This window comes from Harmonia axyridis, chromosome 1 (assembly GCF_914767665.1).
Source record: "Harmonia axyridis chromosome 1, icHarAxyr1.1, whole genome shotgun sequence".
NCBI classification, from domain to species: domain Eukaryota; kingdom Metazoa; phylum Arthropoda; class Insecta; order Coleoptera; family Coccinellidae; genus Harmonia; species Harmonia axyridis.
In genome coordinates this window covers 65,449,917-65,467,996 of record NC_059501.1, presented here as the reverse complement: position 1 = coordinate 65,467,996, position 18,080 = coordinate 65,449,917, and the positions used below count along the sequence as shown (strand labels likewise).

The 18,080-nt window shown below is 33.6% G+C and overlaps 1 protein-coding gene across 1 annotated transcript; it reads right to left on the bottom strand.

Annotated features, from left to right (window-relative positions):
- Positions 1-22: 22 nt before the first annotated feature.
- On the bottom strand, positions 23-17,396 carry LOC123670908 (U-scoloptoxin(05)-Sm1a). The gene is made up of 4 exons (XM_045604486.1): positions 17,103-17,396; positions 1,927-2,082; positions 1,602-1,745; positions 23-243 (listed from the first exon to the last, which is right to left on the bottom strand). The coding sequence occupies exons 1-4, from the start codon at positions 17,167-17,169 to the stop codon at positions 35-37; spliced, it is 576 nt and encodes a 191-aa protein (XP_045460442.1). The 5' UTR covers positions 17,170-17,396; the 3' UTR covers positions 23-34.
- Between the last annotated feature and the right edge of the window lie 684 nt (positions 17,397-18,080).

Genomic DNA, 18,080 nt, shown 5'->3' with positions numbered 1-18,080 from the left:
TTAGATGAAAATATTATTTCCTAAATGAAGATTCTTAACTCTTGAGAATTTGATATGTTGTTAAAGCTATTGCTCCTAAAATAATGAAAAACTGAGATTGAGGCCTTGTGGCAGGATTACATCCGTCTCCTTTACAGGTGTAGATACAAGTTCTGTAATTTAAAAGATCACCAGGTTGTGAAACATAGTTGCAATAGTTGCCCAAATCCAATGAAGAACAGAAGCGTTTTGCACCTATACCTCCTGTAAAACAAACATTTTTTGTAAATACTACCCACCAAATTAAGGATGGTTTTGTAGATGTTAAACTATCAGACACCTCCAGATATTACAAATATTTTAATCAATGAAAAGACAAAACCAGGTGATTATATTCTAGCCTTAACAGACAAAAATATCAACCCTTTAAATCGATTTATAAAACAACAAAACATTACTGTTCAAAGCATTGAATCTTTTAAGACAGTTTGATAAATGCTATTTTTTGGTGTTATAAAATTAATATATTTTAGAAAAATTCAATGATAGATGTTTGAAAAATATTTTGAACAGAATATTTTGCCATTTTATTATTAGGGGTTAGATATTATCTATAGGAGATATCCATCAAAAATGTTCTGGTCTCAAGATCTTAGTCAGAACAACTAACTAACTACGTAAATTTTTTACTCATATGTTATGTTTATCAACAAGAGGTAATTTGAATATTTATTTCAATATGCAAATGGAAAATGTGGTATCCAAATTTATATACATTCATGTATGAGTGAAGTATTCAGAAAAAAAGTTTCTTTTTAGAATAGCTGTTATTAATATTACTGGATTCTCTCATTAAACTGTAGTCAATAGTTATTTTTGGATAGCCCTTAGCACACATAAAAAACTGATAGTAATTTATCTATCAACAAAAATATCAATATTTATAATACATAAAAGATACATTACTTGGATCATATATACCAATTAAATTGTTTTTGTTATAGTGGTCCAAAAATAATATTAATAACAAACTATTATTGTTGCTAAACTTCTGTGCTTTCATTTTCAATAAATGAATGCAAGAGTGACTGAAGAAGACAAAATTTGAATTTTGTTTTTGGTAACAAAATAGGTGGTAAAGAAATAAATAAATCAGATTTTTCAGAATTCAACAGAAGGATAAGGTATATGGTTGTTTGAAGGAAGTATATTCTCAATTTATTCTTGAAATATTTATCATACTTGTGAATTAATCACTATTTAATATTGATACTTACCAAATACTGTTCTTACCAGTAATAGTTTTGGATTAATAAAAGCCAATACAAAATATTTCTGTTTAGAACAGTATTTTGTTAAGTATTAATATTGAATATCTTTTGAAAAAAAATCTGAAATGGACAATTTAATACTTTATTTTAGTGTTAAGAATGCCACAATTACCAAAAATGAAGTTTTTCCACGAAATGGAAAGATGGCACCTTAAATAATTTAGGCATCTAAATTATAATAGTGAGCCAAAGTTGAATGTGGAAAGTACGCAATTGAAGCTTTTCATGTTCATTCAAATAAAGAAACTACTTGTTGCATTTGCAGGTGCTTTACATTTAATTTTTACTCACTGTGTAAACTCGTAGATTTGACACAGTATTGAGCCTCAAAGACATTATCGCAACTCTGGGGCTCTATACCACCCATACGAATCATTCCATCAGAGCAATCAATGGAATCGGCTGCTGTACACTGATAGCAAAGTATTGCGGAAGCTGAAGTTTCCAGTTAATTCAGCAGAGGTTAGAAATTGAAAAAGATTAGTCAAGTTAGTGATTAGTGAGCATTAGTAACAGAAATTTCTATGAATATTATTTACAGTGGACTTATGTACCATATTAGTGGACAATAGTTAGTTCTTTCGTTAATCTCATAACCATTGTTCCTATTGAATACCTTCAAAACGTCCAATATGTTTAATACAGTATTTAGCATCATAAACGGAATCACAAGATTCTGGTTTTAAATCTACATCATCTGTTAACCATTCATTGCATTGAAACGGTCTTTCTGGATCGCTTCCACTACACTGATAGCAATCAATAGCTGCAGCTACAGATACGAAAAACAATGGAGATAAGTACCTGATATTTCATATGCGGGGAAAGTTCAAATCAGCCAAATGTTTGATGCACGTCCCTGTGAGAAATCTGAAATTCGCATCTCTTTACGTGGCAACAATAACAATTGCATACGTATATTTGTTGACACAACAAAGATTAGAAACCACATACGTCACGAATGACATTTAGCATTCAAATTTGGCAGACAGTCGACAGAATGATTTGAGGATGTGTTCGAGAATCACCAAAGATCTAAAATAAATGGACTTCTACCATATAAGAATTCCGAATTTAATTTTCAAAGATTAAAAACATCAACATTTATAGACATATGCATATTATTCAATAAGTTTCATCAAGACATGAGATATTTTTTGATATTTTGATGTGTTGTATAGTTATCGAAAAATTATTTGATTACAATTTTATTCATTGATTGTTTTCTTGAATTCGTGAATTGGATTTCCGAGATGTCATAGAATTAATTGTTCTACGGCATTTTTCTCTTATCAGAAAAATCTGACCCATTCATTGGAAATCTAAAAATATTGGAAATAAAACCATATTTCGGAATTATGAATAAGTACGTGTATTTTCTAAGTGACTCTTTGCTAGCCCGAGAGATGGCGTCGATGGCTGCACATCTCTATTAGTGCCAAACTAATGCATCACTGGTCTCTTGATGAATGAAACACCAAAATCTCATGAGAGAGGTCCAATTGTGTATTCTAAAATTTGAAAATCAACGTTTCAATAAGGCGTTGTAGTAGGTACGAAGGTACCTCAGAGTAATTAACATAGATAGAAGGATAGAAGGTCATTTTCAGTAAACAAATTTTGTCCCCAACATGAACTATCAAATTTGACATGAAGCGCGCGTATCGTATCAGTGATACGATATTTCACTCAATTCGCGAGTGTCTCCACAAAGAACGCACTTCTTATGTTCCATAGTGAATCAACGTTTCATATTAACTCAAAACATATTGAAATAAATTCCTTAATATATCAGAAATTCAGAAAACAAACCTCAATCTCGCTAAACGACGTGAAAGAACCGATGACAATAAGAGAGCAAAAATTGCCAAACCTTGGATTTCAGCAGGTAGATACAGAAAATAATAAATATTCTCCAAACTATGAATTCGACAATTAGTAAAAATATCGGATTCCAAATATTCAAATTTGCATATTTCATTGAGCATCACTCAAATAAATATATTTCATTCAATATGATATACCTTCATAATGATACAGTAAAATTGTGGATTCGAAAATATATCACAATCCGACAACGTAATCTAACCATGTTGGGGACATGTAAAAATTGCGTATTCACCCTTTATCTACATATGTTTATTATTCTATGGAAGGTTCTAAATAAATTTTTTTTTCAAACAGAGCCTCCTCAAATAGTTTTGCAATGAAGAATTTCCGAAAATTTTACTCGGAACTTATAGGTACACTGTGTCCGTAAAGTATGGAACAAATTCATTTTTAGCTAAACAGACCATTTTAAGAAATAATCCTGAAACACGTCGATTTTTATTTTAATTTACCGTATTTTAAAACAATAATCTAATATACAGAATGAATTACCAAATATATACCAAAAATATTGTAGTACTAAACTGTCATTGAACACCAATAAATTACTAAACAAATGATGACATTTCACAAAAAACTAGACTAGACTGTCTGCTAGACCACAAGTGCCAAACATGTTTGGAAACAGCTCATTTTTATTAATATAAAAATGTAACAAACTACAGGGTTTTACCTTCAAACCAATTGCCGCTAGACAATAAGTATTTCGGATAATATTGTTAATTTAACTGATAAAGAATGTTACGCGTTACTTAATGAGCACAACAAAACTATTGTATTTTTGTCCACCCTGTACCAATTGGAATCAACATGTGATACATTTTTGGAATCAGCTCAGCTAGAGTAATCGGAAAATTGAGACAAAATGGTGGTGTTCCATTTAAAAAAAATTACGGTGACGTCATTACTCGAAAGTAATTCATCCTGTACATTAGATTATTATTTTAAAATACGGTAAATTAAAATGAAAAATCGACGTGTTTCAGGATTATTTCTTAAAATGGTCTGTTTAGCTAAAAATGAATTTGTTTCATACTTTACGGACACAGTGTATGTAAAACATAATTCAAATATCGCGGGTTGTTGATTATTTTATGACCTTTTCATAACAGCTTATTCTATGTAATTGAGAAAATAATATGAACCGTCGGCGTCGTGTACAAAAAACATACAGCGTTCAGAAAACGGTTTCCTATCACACAATTTTCATTCCAACACAGTATTGTGTGCTCAGCATTAAAAAATCAAGGACAGTTATAAGGACACAGTATTGATTTTGAATACAAGTCGAGGACACTACTTTGCCTAAGCACATCGAGTACGTATTCGTTCTAAACTTACCAGAGTGAGTTCGCGTAAATGATTGATTTCAAACTTCAAATTTCTCAATCGTCAACTTCTTGGATCTAAGTGTTCGAGGTGTTACAGAGGGGCTCTTGTTATACGTCATCACATTTTCGTAGAATACTAAGATAATTTTCTGTAACAAGCCAATTGAAAAGTCCGCGGTCTATCATAGTGAAACACATTTTTTGGCAAAATTCGATTTTATTTTTCAACATAGTTGTCTTCGAGGGCGATACAGCGGTTATAGCGATCTTCCAACTTTTCGATACCATTTTTGTGGTACGAATTGTCTTTCGCTTCAAAATAGGCCTTAGTCGCTGGGGGCCAGATCTGGCGAATACGGTGGATGCAGAAGGACTTCGAAGCCCAATTCATGCAATTTTGCCATTGTTTTCATTGATTTGTGACACAGCACATTGTCTTGATTAAACTGATGCAATAATCTTGTCAGCTGACTATTCTTCCTCGCTTTGGATTCGGTTCATCGTGTGCATTCCACTCAGCTGACTGTCGATTGGACTCCGGAGTGAAATGATGGAGCCATGTTTTATCCATTGTCAAATATCGATGCAGAAATTGAGGTTTATTGCACTTAAACAGCTTCAAACACTACTCAGGGTCATATGGCACCCATTTTCCACACAGCTTTCTCATGTACAATTATTCGTGAATGATATGATGTACAGGTTTAGATGATATCTTCACAGTGCTGCCAACCCTACCTAAATTTAGGTAGATCTACCTAAATTCGAACTAATCTACCTATCTACCTTTTTTGAGCTCGATCTACCTTAATTCAGCTCCGCGCGAACTTTACGGTTTTAGATCAACGACAAACCTTTTTACCAGTAACAGTAACGTGACTATAAAAAAACTATTCCTTATTAAAGCTCTCACATCGTAATTTTTACGCACGCCATTGGATACAAAGATCTGCGGAGATCAGCGGCGGAGTTTTAGAAACATACAGATGCAAAGAAAGGACCGAAATGGGTAATAAACTAATAAATAACGTAACGATGGCTGCGCCTCAATACGCACTTGCTTGATAGAAAAATAGCGATGGTAAATATGGTTGCATGTACGTAGGAATAATTCGTATTGCTCGCAGATTAATTGAATCGATCCTTATGCTTAAAAAAAACAGAATAAGGTAAGATCGTCGAAAGGAATGAGATGAGACCGTCTGAATGCGTCGAAGGCTGCCGTCGGGAAGCAATAAAAGACCCTTTTGGGTGTTAAAATAATAAAAGTTTTTGGACAACAAGCGTTTTCTTGCAAATTATCCACATCTGTTGAAATGAAATATTTGAAAGACTATTTATTCTTTCGTGTTCAACTAGTTCAAGTAGTAAAGTAATTTTGAATTATTAAATAAATATATTTCTTACTTTATATTTTATTGTTTTTCAATTTTTTTTATTATGTGAATTCTTATATTTTTTTATTAATTCATCAATATTTATCATTAATAAAGTATAATATTATGGACTCAGTTCTTTCAAAACTCCTAAAAATAAAGGAAAAAATAATCTACCTAAATTTGGCAACATCTACCTAAATTTCAAACCTCTATCTACCTTTATTTGAGCTCAGTGGGTTGGCAGCACTGTATCTTCACAATGTCTGCTACCTCGATCAACTTCACTTTAGAGTCAAAATTATTTTGTGAACTTTTTTGATTTTTTCGTCGGTGACAGCCTCTTTTGGGCGTCCACTGCGTTCGCCGTCTTCGGTGCTCATTTCACCACGTTTAAACTTAGCATACCAATCAATGATGGTTGATTTTCCTGGTGCAGACCCCGGAAACTCTTCATCATCAAGCCAAGATTTTGCTTCAACTGTATTTTTTCCCTTCAAAAAGCAATATTTTATCAGCACACGAAATTCTTTTTTTTTCCATCTTTTTTCAAATAACAAAAGTAGCTACACTCACAACGCAATATCTCACAAACTAATGTTCGGACTGCTGTCAAATTTTGACACGTATCGTATGAAGGTTGGTACTAACTAAAAATCATATGGATTTCATACTACTAGCCCCGCCATCTGTGCATCAGACCGGGGACTTTTCAATTGGCCTAATTGACTTAATTCATTTTGTGTTCATTGTATAATTGTAATCAGGTATAGAGGAAAGTTGATGTTTTTAAAGGGGACACCCTATTATATGATAAGAATTATACAATGAACAATGAATCTCGAAATAAATGAAAAATATTGATATACAGGGTTTCAATGGAACACCCGATATTTTTTCATGCATTTCGATTTCTTATGACATTCTCAACAACGATGAATGATGATTCTCAACAACAAAGCTCATATCACCTTTCTTCTTAAAGTGGAAAATGAGCGACTCATTTTGAAATATTTATTTCTTTCACTAGTACAAAAATTTTATTTCTTTCGGCGAATAATACCTTGTTATGAATGTTTCCTATTGATACAACTGTATTATTTTCACCTTTACGAAAAAAAGTCAAATGAGCTTTGTTGTTGAGAATGTTATTACGAATCGAAATGCATGAAAAAATATAGGGTGTCCCACTGAAAAAAATATCATTTTATGAAATATTTTATTATTTTGATAAAGCGACTGTCAATTTTTTTGTTTGTTTTCGGCATCGAGAAGGCCACTAAAAATGCGACCAGTTTGCCCATTCAACCGACATCGTAAAATCAATTATAACGGAGTTGGCAATGATGTCGACTGTATATAAATATTTTTCATTTATTTCGAGATTTATTGTTCATTGCATAATCGTTATCATATGGACCTTTGAATGCTTGGAAAAAGGTTCAAGATCAACTCCATATGGAAAGTTGAACTTGTTAGAATATAATAGAGGGTCCCATTTAAAAACATCAACTCTCCGACTTAATTTGGAACACCGTATATAAGATGTCCCATCAAAAATTGAAGTCGAAAAACTGAATATCTTTGAAACGAATGACATTTTTGAAAAACCGATAACGGGATCGTTTTTAGAGAAATTTGCGGCTAAAAAATTGCGTTGAAATATATAGAGTGTCGCTTTTAAGAAACACCAATTCTCCTGATGTATATCTATAAAACGCTAATTAATTTCTATAATATGATATGAGTATCATACAAATAATAAAATTTACTAGAATTTTTCGATTATCTCAAACAGAAACCATCAAGATGTAGCGAAATTTTTGATTTTTCAGAAACGCCTTCTAACTTGAAAATAAATCAAGATTTCTATGATCTGCTTTCTGATATCTTATTACATACATGTATTTCCAAAAAAGAGATCGGGGGTCCCTGAAGATTTTTTGTTCTTTTGTTCTTATTGTTCTCGAGATGCTTTCAATGATCATTGAATTCGGAACATCCTGTATCGTGTGTCCCAAATTCGTTGTCTAGTGAGGGAATCTCAGAATCCCTTTGAGATAAAAAAAATGAATGGTACATTTTCGGTATCGATTTTTGAGAGTATTAATTCGGTAAAAACGGCAACCTCATAAATTCAACTGTTTTCAAGATGGGAGACATTTGGAAAATGGCGTGAAATGAAAAGTTCTCTTAACTTCATAATTACTGGTGCAATCAACATGAAACAAAAACTTTCTGCAGACACTTTTTTGTAGAATCCATTAGTGTTATGATTTGTTTTTTTTGTAATTAGTTTTGAAGTTATAACACAAACTTGTGTTTTTTATATATAAACCATATAAATTTCTATAACAAATTAAATCACTTTTTAAAAATATATAACATGATATATAATTTTCTCATCAAACTATAACAATCATCAAAATTTTCAGTTTCACACGGAAAATGAACCAAGTGCTTATCTTCGATAATCTGTGATCTTCAGATAATTAAAATATTTGGTGGACACCAAGGTCTCTGGATTTAACACCGTTAGATTTTTTTTCGGTCACATTGAAAAACAACATTTATCAATTTGAAAATGTTGAAATATAGAAAAAATCTAAAAGTTTTAAATCCGGAGACCGAATATTTTAATTATCTGAAGTTCACAGATTATCATAGATAGGATTTTCCGTGTGAAACTGAAACTGTTGATGATTTTTTTAGTTTGAAAAGAAATTTATATATCATATTATGTAGTTTTTAAAAGGAAAAACTTTAGCGACTTCATTTCTTATAGAAATTTACATAGTTTACATTTAAAAAAACAAAAGTTTGTATTATAACTTCAAAGCAAATTGCAATAAACAATAAATTATAACACCAAAGGTTTCTACTGAAAAAAGTGCCTGTAGGATGTTTTTGTTTCATGTTAATAGCACCTGTAATAAGGAAGGTAAGAGAACTTTTCATTTCACGTTATTTTCCAATTTTCCCCCATAGGCTGAAACCGGTTGAACTCAAGATTACGGTTTTCAACAAATTCATTCTTTCAAAAATCGAGCCCGAAAATGTGCCATCCATTCTTTCCAGCTCAAAGGGATTCTGAGACCTCCTTACTAGGTAATGGTTTTGGGACAACCGATACATATGTAAAGTGTGTTTTTTTTAGAGCTATAGAACTTTCAATTGCAATAAAACAACGATGGATTATTCGATTGACATGAATTTTATTTATCCGCAAGATAATCTTGTAGCATTACATTTTAAATATGATTTCTGGCATATGACCGCCACGGCTGCCTCGGATGTAGTCCAATCTGGACGTCCAATTTCCGATGACTTTTTCCAACATTTGGGGCTGTATATCGGCAATAACACGGCGAATGTTGTCTTCCAAATGGTCAAGGGTTTGTGGCTTATCCGCATAGACCAATGACTTTACATAGCCCCACAGAAAGTAGTCTAGCAGTGTTAAATCACAAGATCTTGGAGGCCAATTCACAGGTCCAAAACGTGAAATGAGGAGCTCACTAAACGTGTCTTTCAATAAATCGATTGTGGCACGAGCTGTGTGACATGTTGCGCCGTCTTGTTGGAACCACAGCTCCTGGACATCATGGTTGTTCAATTCAGGAATGAAAAAGTTAGTAATCATGGCTCTATACCGATCACCACACCATTGACTGTAACGTTCTGGCCATCATCGTTTTTGAATAAGTACGGACCAATGATTCCACCAACCCATAAAGCGCACCAAACAGTCAGTTTTTCTGGATGTAACGGTGTTTCGACATACACTTGAGGATTAGCTTCACTCCAAATGCGGCAGTTTTGTTTGTTGGCGTAGCCATTCAACCAGAAGTGCGCTTCATCGCTAAATAAAATAAAATGGACGTAGTGCGCGATACGTATTCCGCACAGAACCATTATTTTCGAAATAAAATTGCACTATTTGCAAGAGTTGTTCAGGCTTGAGTCTATTCATGATGAATTGCCAAAACAAACTGAGAATAAATCACTTGACAGCTGTTAAATCGGTCGCCATCTTGAACAGTAATGCCAACTTAAAGGTATAGCTGTATCGAAAAGGTTTAAATCTAGATTAAAAAATTTCCCTCCGCAAATTTACACAGAGCTAGGGACAAACTCCTTTAATTGACTATTTAATGGCTTCAAGCAATTCAGGCGGATAGGGATTAGGAGATAATGAATTTATTCATGTAATTCCTGAACAACCCAGAGAAGGTTCTAATCTGAATTGTTTTCTAAAACGACTCAGGAAATGTTTATACTTCAAGTTCACTTCGAAATAAATTTCGGTATTTGAACCTGAAATTTCGACTACCAACAAAGCTCTAGCTCAAAAGATTCGGTAACGGCAAAGTTTAATAAACGAGCGCTCAAAAATCGGTTAGTGAGCGTTCAGAAATTGTATTGAGACAATATCAAAATATTAAAAAAATTGAGTTATTATTGGGTACATTTGAATTGTATTGTTTGCCATTTTTTTAGTTGAATAAACATCATTATTATTATTATCAGGTGTGTGAATAAGTCTTTCCCGTTTTTTGTAAGAGATTGCGCCACCAATACTGTGCGAGTATTTAATGGTTACATATGTCATAATCAAAGCTTATTCATCTGTCAACAATTCCACACTAACACATTAGTTGAAATTTTTTCGCATCATAAATTTTTGAAATCGTGAAAATGTCGAAATTTGAGCCGAGTCGACGTCATTTGCGGGAAGTTTCACTTTATTGGTTCAATTTGAAGAAATCTGCTGCCGAGGCGCATCGGTTGCTTCAGGAAGCTTATGGAGAAGGTTGTGTCGATGATTCAAGTGTTCGCGGATGGTTTCGACGCTTCAAAAGTGGCGATTTCGACGTGGAAGACAAGGAGCGTTCCGGGCGGCCGCAAATCTTTGAAGATCAAGAATTGGCGACTTTGCTTGATGAAGATTCGTGTCAAACGCAAGAAGAACTTGCTGAAGCATTGGGAGTTGACCGAACAACCATTTCCAAGCGTTTGAAAGCCATGGGAATGATCCAAAAGCAAGGAAATTGGGTGCCGTACGAACTGAAGCTGAGAGACGTCGAACGGCGTTTTTTCACTTGCGAACAGCTGCTTCAGCGACATAAAAGAAAGGGTTTTCTGCATCGTATCGTGACTGGCGATGAAAAGTGGATCCGTTACGATAATCAGAAGCGAAGAAAATCATGGGGACTACCCGGCCATGCATCATCATCGACGGCCAAGCCAAATATTCATGGCGCCAAGCTCATGCTCTGTATATGGTGGGACCAGCTAGGTGTGGTTTACTATGAGCTTCTGAAACCGAATGAAAGGATCACAGGTGAGGTCTATCGACGACAATTGATGCGTTTGAGCCGCGCACTGCGAGAAAAACGGCCACAATACTCCGACAGGCACGACAAAGTTATTTTGCAACATGACAATGCTCGCCCACATGTTGCACAGCCGGTGAAAACATACTTAGAAACGCTCAAATGGGAAGTCCTACCCCACCCGCCGTATAGTCCAGACATTGCTCCGTCTGATTACCATCTCTTCAGATCGATGACGCATGGCCTGGCTGACCAGCACTTCCATTCCTACGAGGAAGCCAAAAAATGGGTGGATGACTGGATAGAGGCCAAACCGGTCGAATTTTTTCGCAACGGGATTCGTATGTTGCCAGAAAGATGGGGAAAAGTTGTAGCTAGCGATGGCCAATACTTTCAATAATTCATTTGTAACCATTTTTTCACAATAAAGGCTCAAAATTTGAAAAAAAACGGGAAAGACTTATTCACACACCTTATATTATTATTCCGAAACAATAATTGGGACTAGATCAGTGGAGGCTCGTCAGAGACGACAGGGTCAGTATATCCCGGATCACTCAATCGTTAGCAGCTCAATCTGTGATCTGTGGTGTAAGTAGACGGTTACGTATGATAAGTTCTCATAACTTCTTCATTACATGTGGTATTAATATGAAACACAAACATCCTACAGACACGCACTTTTTTAGTAGAATCCATTGGTGTAATAATTTATTTTTATTGCCATTAGCTTGGAAGTTATAATACAAACTTAAATAAATTTCTACGAGAGATGAAATCGCTTGAGTTTTCCCTTTTCAAGAATATACAACAAGATATATAAAATTTTTTTCAAACTAAAAAATCATCAACATTTGTATATTTTTTTTTACGTGAACAAAATGGGCAAAAATCAAGTTAGAAAATTTGTTGCTTCTTGTAAAACTCCGTACTAGTCAATTTTTCAATTGATGCGATGAGAAATATATCGTACAAGGAGATGCGTTTTCTGAAAAGCACACTATTAAGGCTTTGTCCGAAAATTAGTAATTTAGTCTAGATCAATTGAAAGAAAATAAAAAATCTTTCATTTAAAATCTAGTAGTAGTAGGCCAATTGAAAAGTCCCCGGTATGATGCACAGATGGCGGTGCTAGTATTTAATCCATATGATTTTTAGTAAGTACCAATCTTCAAACGATACGTGTCAAAATTTGACACCGACCATTAGTTTGTGAGATATTGCGTTGTGAGTGTAGCTACTTTTGTTATTTGAAAAAAGATGGAAAAAAAAATTTTCGTGTACTAATAAAATATTGCTTTTTGAAGGGAAAAAATACAGTTGAAGCAAAATCTTGGCTTGATGAAGAGTCTCCGGGATCTGCACCAGGAAAATCAACCATCATTGATTGGTATGCTGAGTTTAAACGTGGTGAAATGAGCACCGAAGACGACGAACGCAGTAGACGCCCAAAAGAGGCTGTCACCGACGAAAAAATCAAAAAAGGTCACAAAATAATTTCGAATGACCGATGAGTTGATCAAGATCGTGTCTCAACAAAATGAAAACAATGGCAAAATTCCATGAATTGGGCTTCGAATTGCTTCTGCATCCACTGTATTCGCCAGATCTGGCCCCCAGCGACTTTTTCCTGTTCTCAGACCTCAAAAGAATGCTCGCTGGAAAGAAATTTAGCCCCAATGAAGAAGTAATCGCCGAAACTGAGGCCTATTTTGAAGCGAAAGACAAATCGTACTACAAAAATGGTATCGAAAAGTTGGAAGATCGTTATAATCACTCTATCGTTCTCGAAGGCAACTATATTGAATAATAAAATCGAATTTGACCAAAAAAATGTGTTTTATCATGTAGAAGGGGATTTTTCAATTGGCCTGCTTTATCGTACAAGGAGAGGCTTTTTGTGAAAAGCATACCAATTAAGGACTTGCCCGAAAATGAGTAATTTAGTCTAGAAGAGATCGGGAAATCAATAATCAGATCAATTGAAAGAAAAGAAAAAAACTTTTATTTGGGATCTAGTAGTAATCTCTGTCGAGCCGTCTATCTTTATGCGCAGAACATTTTCCATCGTTCAAACGAATGGTTGGACAATTTACGATTAAAATTTCATGTGAATTATTAATGGAGCGCATACCTTAAGGTCGTTTAGACGTAAAATTCGAATTAGATTACAGAGCTATCTGTGGCGAATCGTAAAAAAGTGTTTTTTAGAATACGGTGAGGGTCCCCTCTTTTAAACTTCAAAAGTTGACGTACTTCCCCCAATTCAAAAAATTCTTATGATGATACTGTTAGGATTATACTATAATTTTTAATTCTTTTCTGTTGATCTGGCAACGTATCATACTCCAGTGTCTGCGTACACCTTATCAAAAGGATACATATATGGACCATTCATTTCTATCCATTTCAATTTCAATTTTCCACGAAATACACATCGCCAATTATAATCATTAAACTATTAAAAACCGATCTATTATATTTTTCATATTCATAAAATACAGTCCACTAAATTAAATAACAAAATCAGAACCAGCAAATTACCAAACAGATACTTTGAGGAAAATGTTTGCATGAATCTTTATTTTTCACAGGCCTTTCTAAAACTTTTCAGAATCAAATCAAAAAATTAAATAGTAATCAGAAAAAACGATAACGAATTGGGGAATACTGTTCGGTCTTCATGGCAGGTTGACGAATCTACCGACATTTCCTGTTAACCACAATTATCTGTTGTTGAGTTCGTTATCCTTTCGAAAGCAACATAACTTTTTTGGTTAATTCTTGATTCATTCAATTTATTATCTTTGAAATTTCAATACTTCAATTTAAAAAACAAAATTTATAGGGTCAACAAACCTACTACGGAGCTGCAGTCATGTAAGGGGAATTAATTGACCTTAAAGCAAAAATACAAGGCTTCATTCGTTCACTGTTAACCTAGGTTGACATGGGTAGTGAATCACGGTCGTGGTTCAAGAATTCGTGGAAGAGTCGTAAAACTCACGAAACGAATGCTTACGAAAGGCAGCACGATCGTAAAAAAGGGATAATAAACATGATAGATATTTAACGTATCCATTACTCGTGGAGCGACCATAGTGGAAGGTATTTTCGATTTTTTTTGTACTGAATTTTGCTGTGGTAGGTTTGTGCTACTTTGTACCATTGTATTTTTTTGTTACATACACCGTTCTCAATTTTTTTTCCAGAATATGTTTATTGGGTTTCAACGGATGAAATAGATTCAGTACATGTACTGACTTGAACCTTTCGAATTTTTCCTTGAGTCCCCCTAATTTTCCAGAAAATCACAAAATTCAATTGAAAACCAGGCCAGCACCTATGTTTTTTCCTTGTATAGTCTTTATTTTTTTGGGGTTTCATAGTAAATCTCGAAATTAAAAAACTCATCCCAGTATTCCCTTTTTTCTCATGAAAAAATGTGTAAAAAATTGTGTTGCACTTATAGGAAGCTGTGCCCTTAACATTTTGGAAAAAAAAATTGAAGAAAGTCAGTCCTACACTTCGTTTTTTTTCGACGAAAATTGCTTCTAATCCTTTTGGTACATTTGTGCTGTCTTGTTCTGGTCAGAAATTTCAGAAATAACTCAAAATAAATAACTCTTAACTTTTTATTCAAATGATGGAAACCAGTTATCAGTGAATGTTGGAAAATCTGAAATCCCTCATAAGAAATATAGCCAACTATATAAAACAATTTTCGGTGAAAAAAACCAAAGCTCTAGGTTAACTTTCTCTCATTTCTCTTTCTTTTTGAAGAATGAGCATTTTTGTGGAAATTTCAACGGAATATCTTTACATGCGTGTAGCACAATATTTGCTCATTTTTTTCATCGAAAAAAACGAAAATACTAAGCAGATATTTTTTCTTATTTTAGCGATTTCCTAGGAAATTAGAGGGACTTTTGTGAAAATATTAACGGCACGAGTCAACCGAAAAAGGGAGATTCTTTGTATAATTTCAAGAGAAAAAATTCCCTATGAACATGGGGCCACAAACGTTTCGTTTTCGAGATAAAGGGGATTAATTTCAAGCTTGATCAACAAAAATTACCTACATACAGTGGCGACGCCAGCTTTCAAAAACAGGGGTGGCCAAGAGGGGGCCGGATTTTTTTTCGGGGGGCCAAAGTAAAGCGAAACTATAGTTCTGCTAATCTTTTAATCTTAGAATGTCGAATTTTAGGAGGGGGGGGCGGTCCCCCCCCTGGCCCCCCTTAGCGTCGCCACTCCCTACATATAAATACATACAGATAAATTCTACTTTCTCTTTTTCTATTATTACTCAACAAAATTTTTCAACAAACAAGAGCAACAGTAGCGATAAACAGTATTGTAATTCACGAATTCAAAATTATTAAAAAATTTCACTGCATTAAGAAATAATGATTAGTATTTTGAAGGAATATAAAGGGTGTTCCAAGTTTCATTTCGATATTAAAAAAAAGCGTAAATTTAAAGAGAAATAAATAGATGTTTATTTCATTGTGAAGAGGAAGGGATGTCATTAACTATGGAAATCGATCTCAGCAAATGACCGCCACGGCTACGGTTGCAGCACCATATCCTTCTCATGAAATTTTCCATGTCCAATTCACACATTCTTCACTCTTATTTCAGTTTTTTTCGTTTCACTTTTTATTGATAAGCAATTGAATAGTTCTAATTCTGCCAACAGAATGTTAATTGCCTATATGGAATTTGTTGCAATGAAAACATAACAATTACTTGTCGAGATTGAAAATTCGTGATGGACCAAATAACTAGGATAGATAAGATATGTAGTGATCTTCAAAATTCAATTTATTTTTTCCATATTTGTATGTATTCTTTGGAAATTGGTGTGCGTGAATGAAGAACTTTCAATGATTTTGAGAATTGTGCAATTGTGTAATTTTTTCTCTAGACAATATAGGTACACATTTTTTTTTCGTTCTAGCAGCTATTGAAAATATTGAAAAATATAGATACTTTCATATTGAAAATATCAAAACTAATATTCTTCATGATAGAACTTCTCATATTTTTTTTGCCGTCAAAAAATAACTATTACCGATAGATACATATTCATTTTTTTTCTCGATATCTGTAAGTTTTCCATGAGATTTTATGACTATTTTTAAGAGTGAATAGTTTAGTTTGAACTTACATACGAAGTTTGTTTACTGTTTCAAGTATAGGATGATTTTCATTATGATTTCTGATAATATCACGAGGAAAATATAGATTCCAGTCCTGGAAATTAATAACTTTTTTATGTTGCATACTAATTATGTGGTACAATAGATAATATTATTATGGTATGGTATATAAAAGAAATAAATAGTTGAAGTGATGCAATCGAAATGACTTAAAAATTTCTCTGAACTGAAATCAATTCCATAGAATTCAAGAAATAAATAAATGATTTTCGAATTAGGGAAACACCTTAATATCATTTAACTGCTTTATTGAAATTCAAGTTCCATAAACATTTAATGTATCATTGAACCATGATAATTCGTCAAATCATTGAACCAAGATAATTCGTCTCAAATGAAGGTATTTCGAAATAGCAGAAGGAATTTAGAATTCAAATAGTAAATCCCACGAGTCTAAGAAAAACACATCAAGAGCAATGTCTCACAGGAATGGTAATTCCATTTTATTAAATTATCGTAACCTATAACCCAACTGAAATTTATGAGTAATTTATTCATTAATTGTCAAGTTATTTAGTTTGAATTACTTCTCATGAGCATTTGGCTGACTGAACTTCCTTTTAAGTAGCGTTTTCATTAATTTAATTTTTGAAATTATTGTTAGATAAAGAGAAAATAAATAAATTGTACTTACATAATGTAAACAGAGCACCACAAATTATTAAAAAACACAAAGTTTTCATATTGTTAAATGAAATCATTTTATCACATAAATATCAAACGTTCTTGAACATTAATTAGAAAAATAACAATCAACCATGAATCATTCCACCCAACTATTTCTCGAGTGTTATTGAATGGGTTTGTTGTTAGATACCGTTGTCATCAACCATCAATGGTAGGTTCCACAGAACACAGAAAGTCAGTTAAATGGGTAATGGGTTGGGCATGGGTTACTCGATATGTTCATTATTCTGTGCTCGACAGACAGTTTGTGAAGCGGATTGTGGAATTTGAATACCCGCTATTATTCTTGAATAATGAGACGCATGCGTGAATGAAGTTCAAGTCTTTTCAGACTTGAACAGAAAAATTCGTTTCGAAATTTCTCCACCAATCCTGAATGAGTATCTTCAAGATATGTTGATAATCGTCATTAAGCGCATCCACCAATTACTTTATAATGATTCTTTCTATATGATGATTTAAACTCGAGATGATAATATGTAAATATGTTGAAAACCTTTCGAGATGAACACATTTTTTAAATTGCCAAAGAGTTTTCAAGTCTTCTGAAGTTTTACAGATAGCTGATATAGTGGCCCGAAAACTGCTGCAATATTTCGGAAATTACCTTCAAAATATCTCAATTTATTCAAATGGAATGCCCTGAACTTTCTTTGTGTCTTGATACCCTGATGGATATGACGGATATTGTTCATTCGAACTTAACCGAACTCTTTTGGTAAGACCTAAGACCAGCTAAGGAGATTTCAATTTGACCACAAATTCATCATGGTACCTACAAGTTTGAGACCATTTATCTCAACTCAAAACTCGAAAATTACAGACATGATAATATAACGTTTAAAATTGAAAAAATTACAAATGAATGAAATAAGCTAAAAGCAGCCAAGGGCGTCGCCAGCCGTTGGGCAAGGGGGGGGGCAAC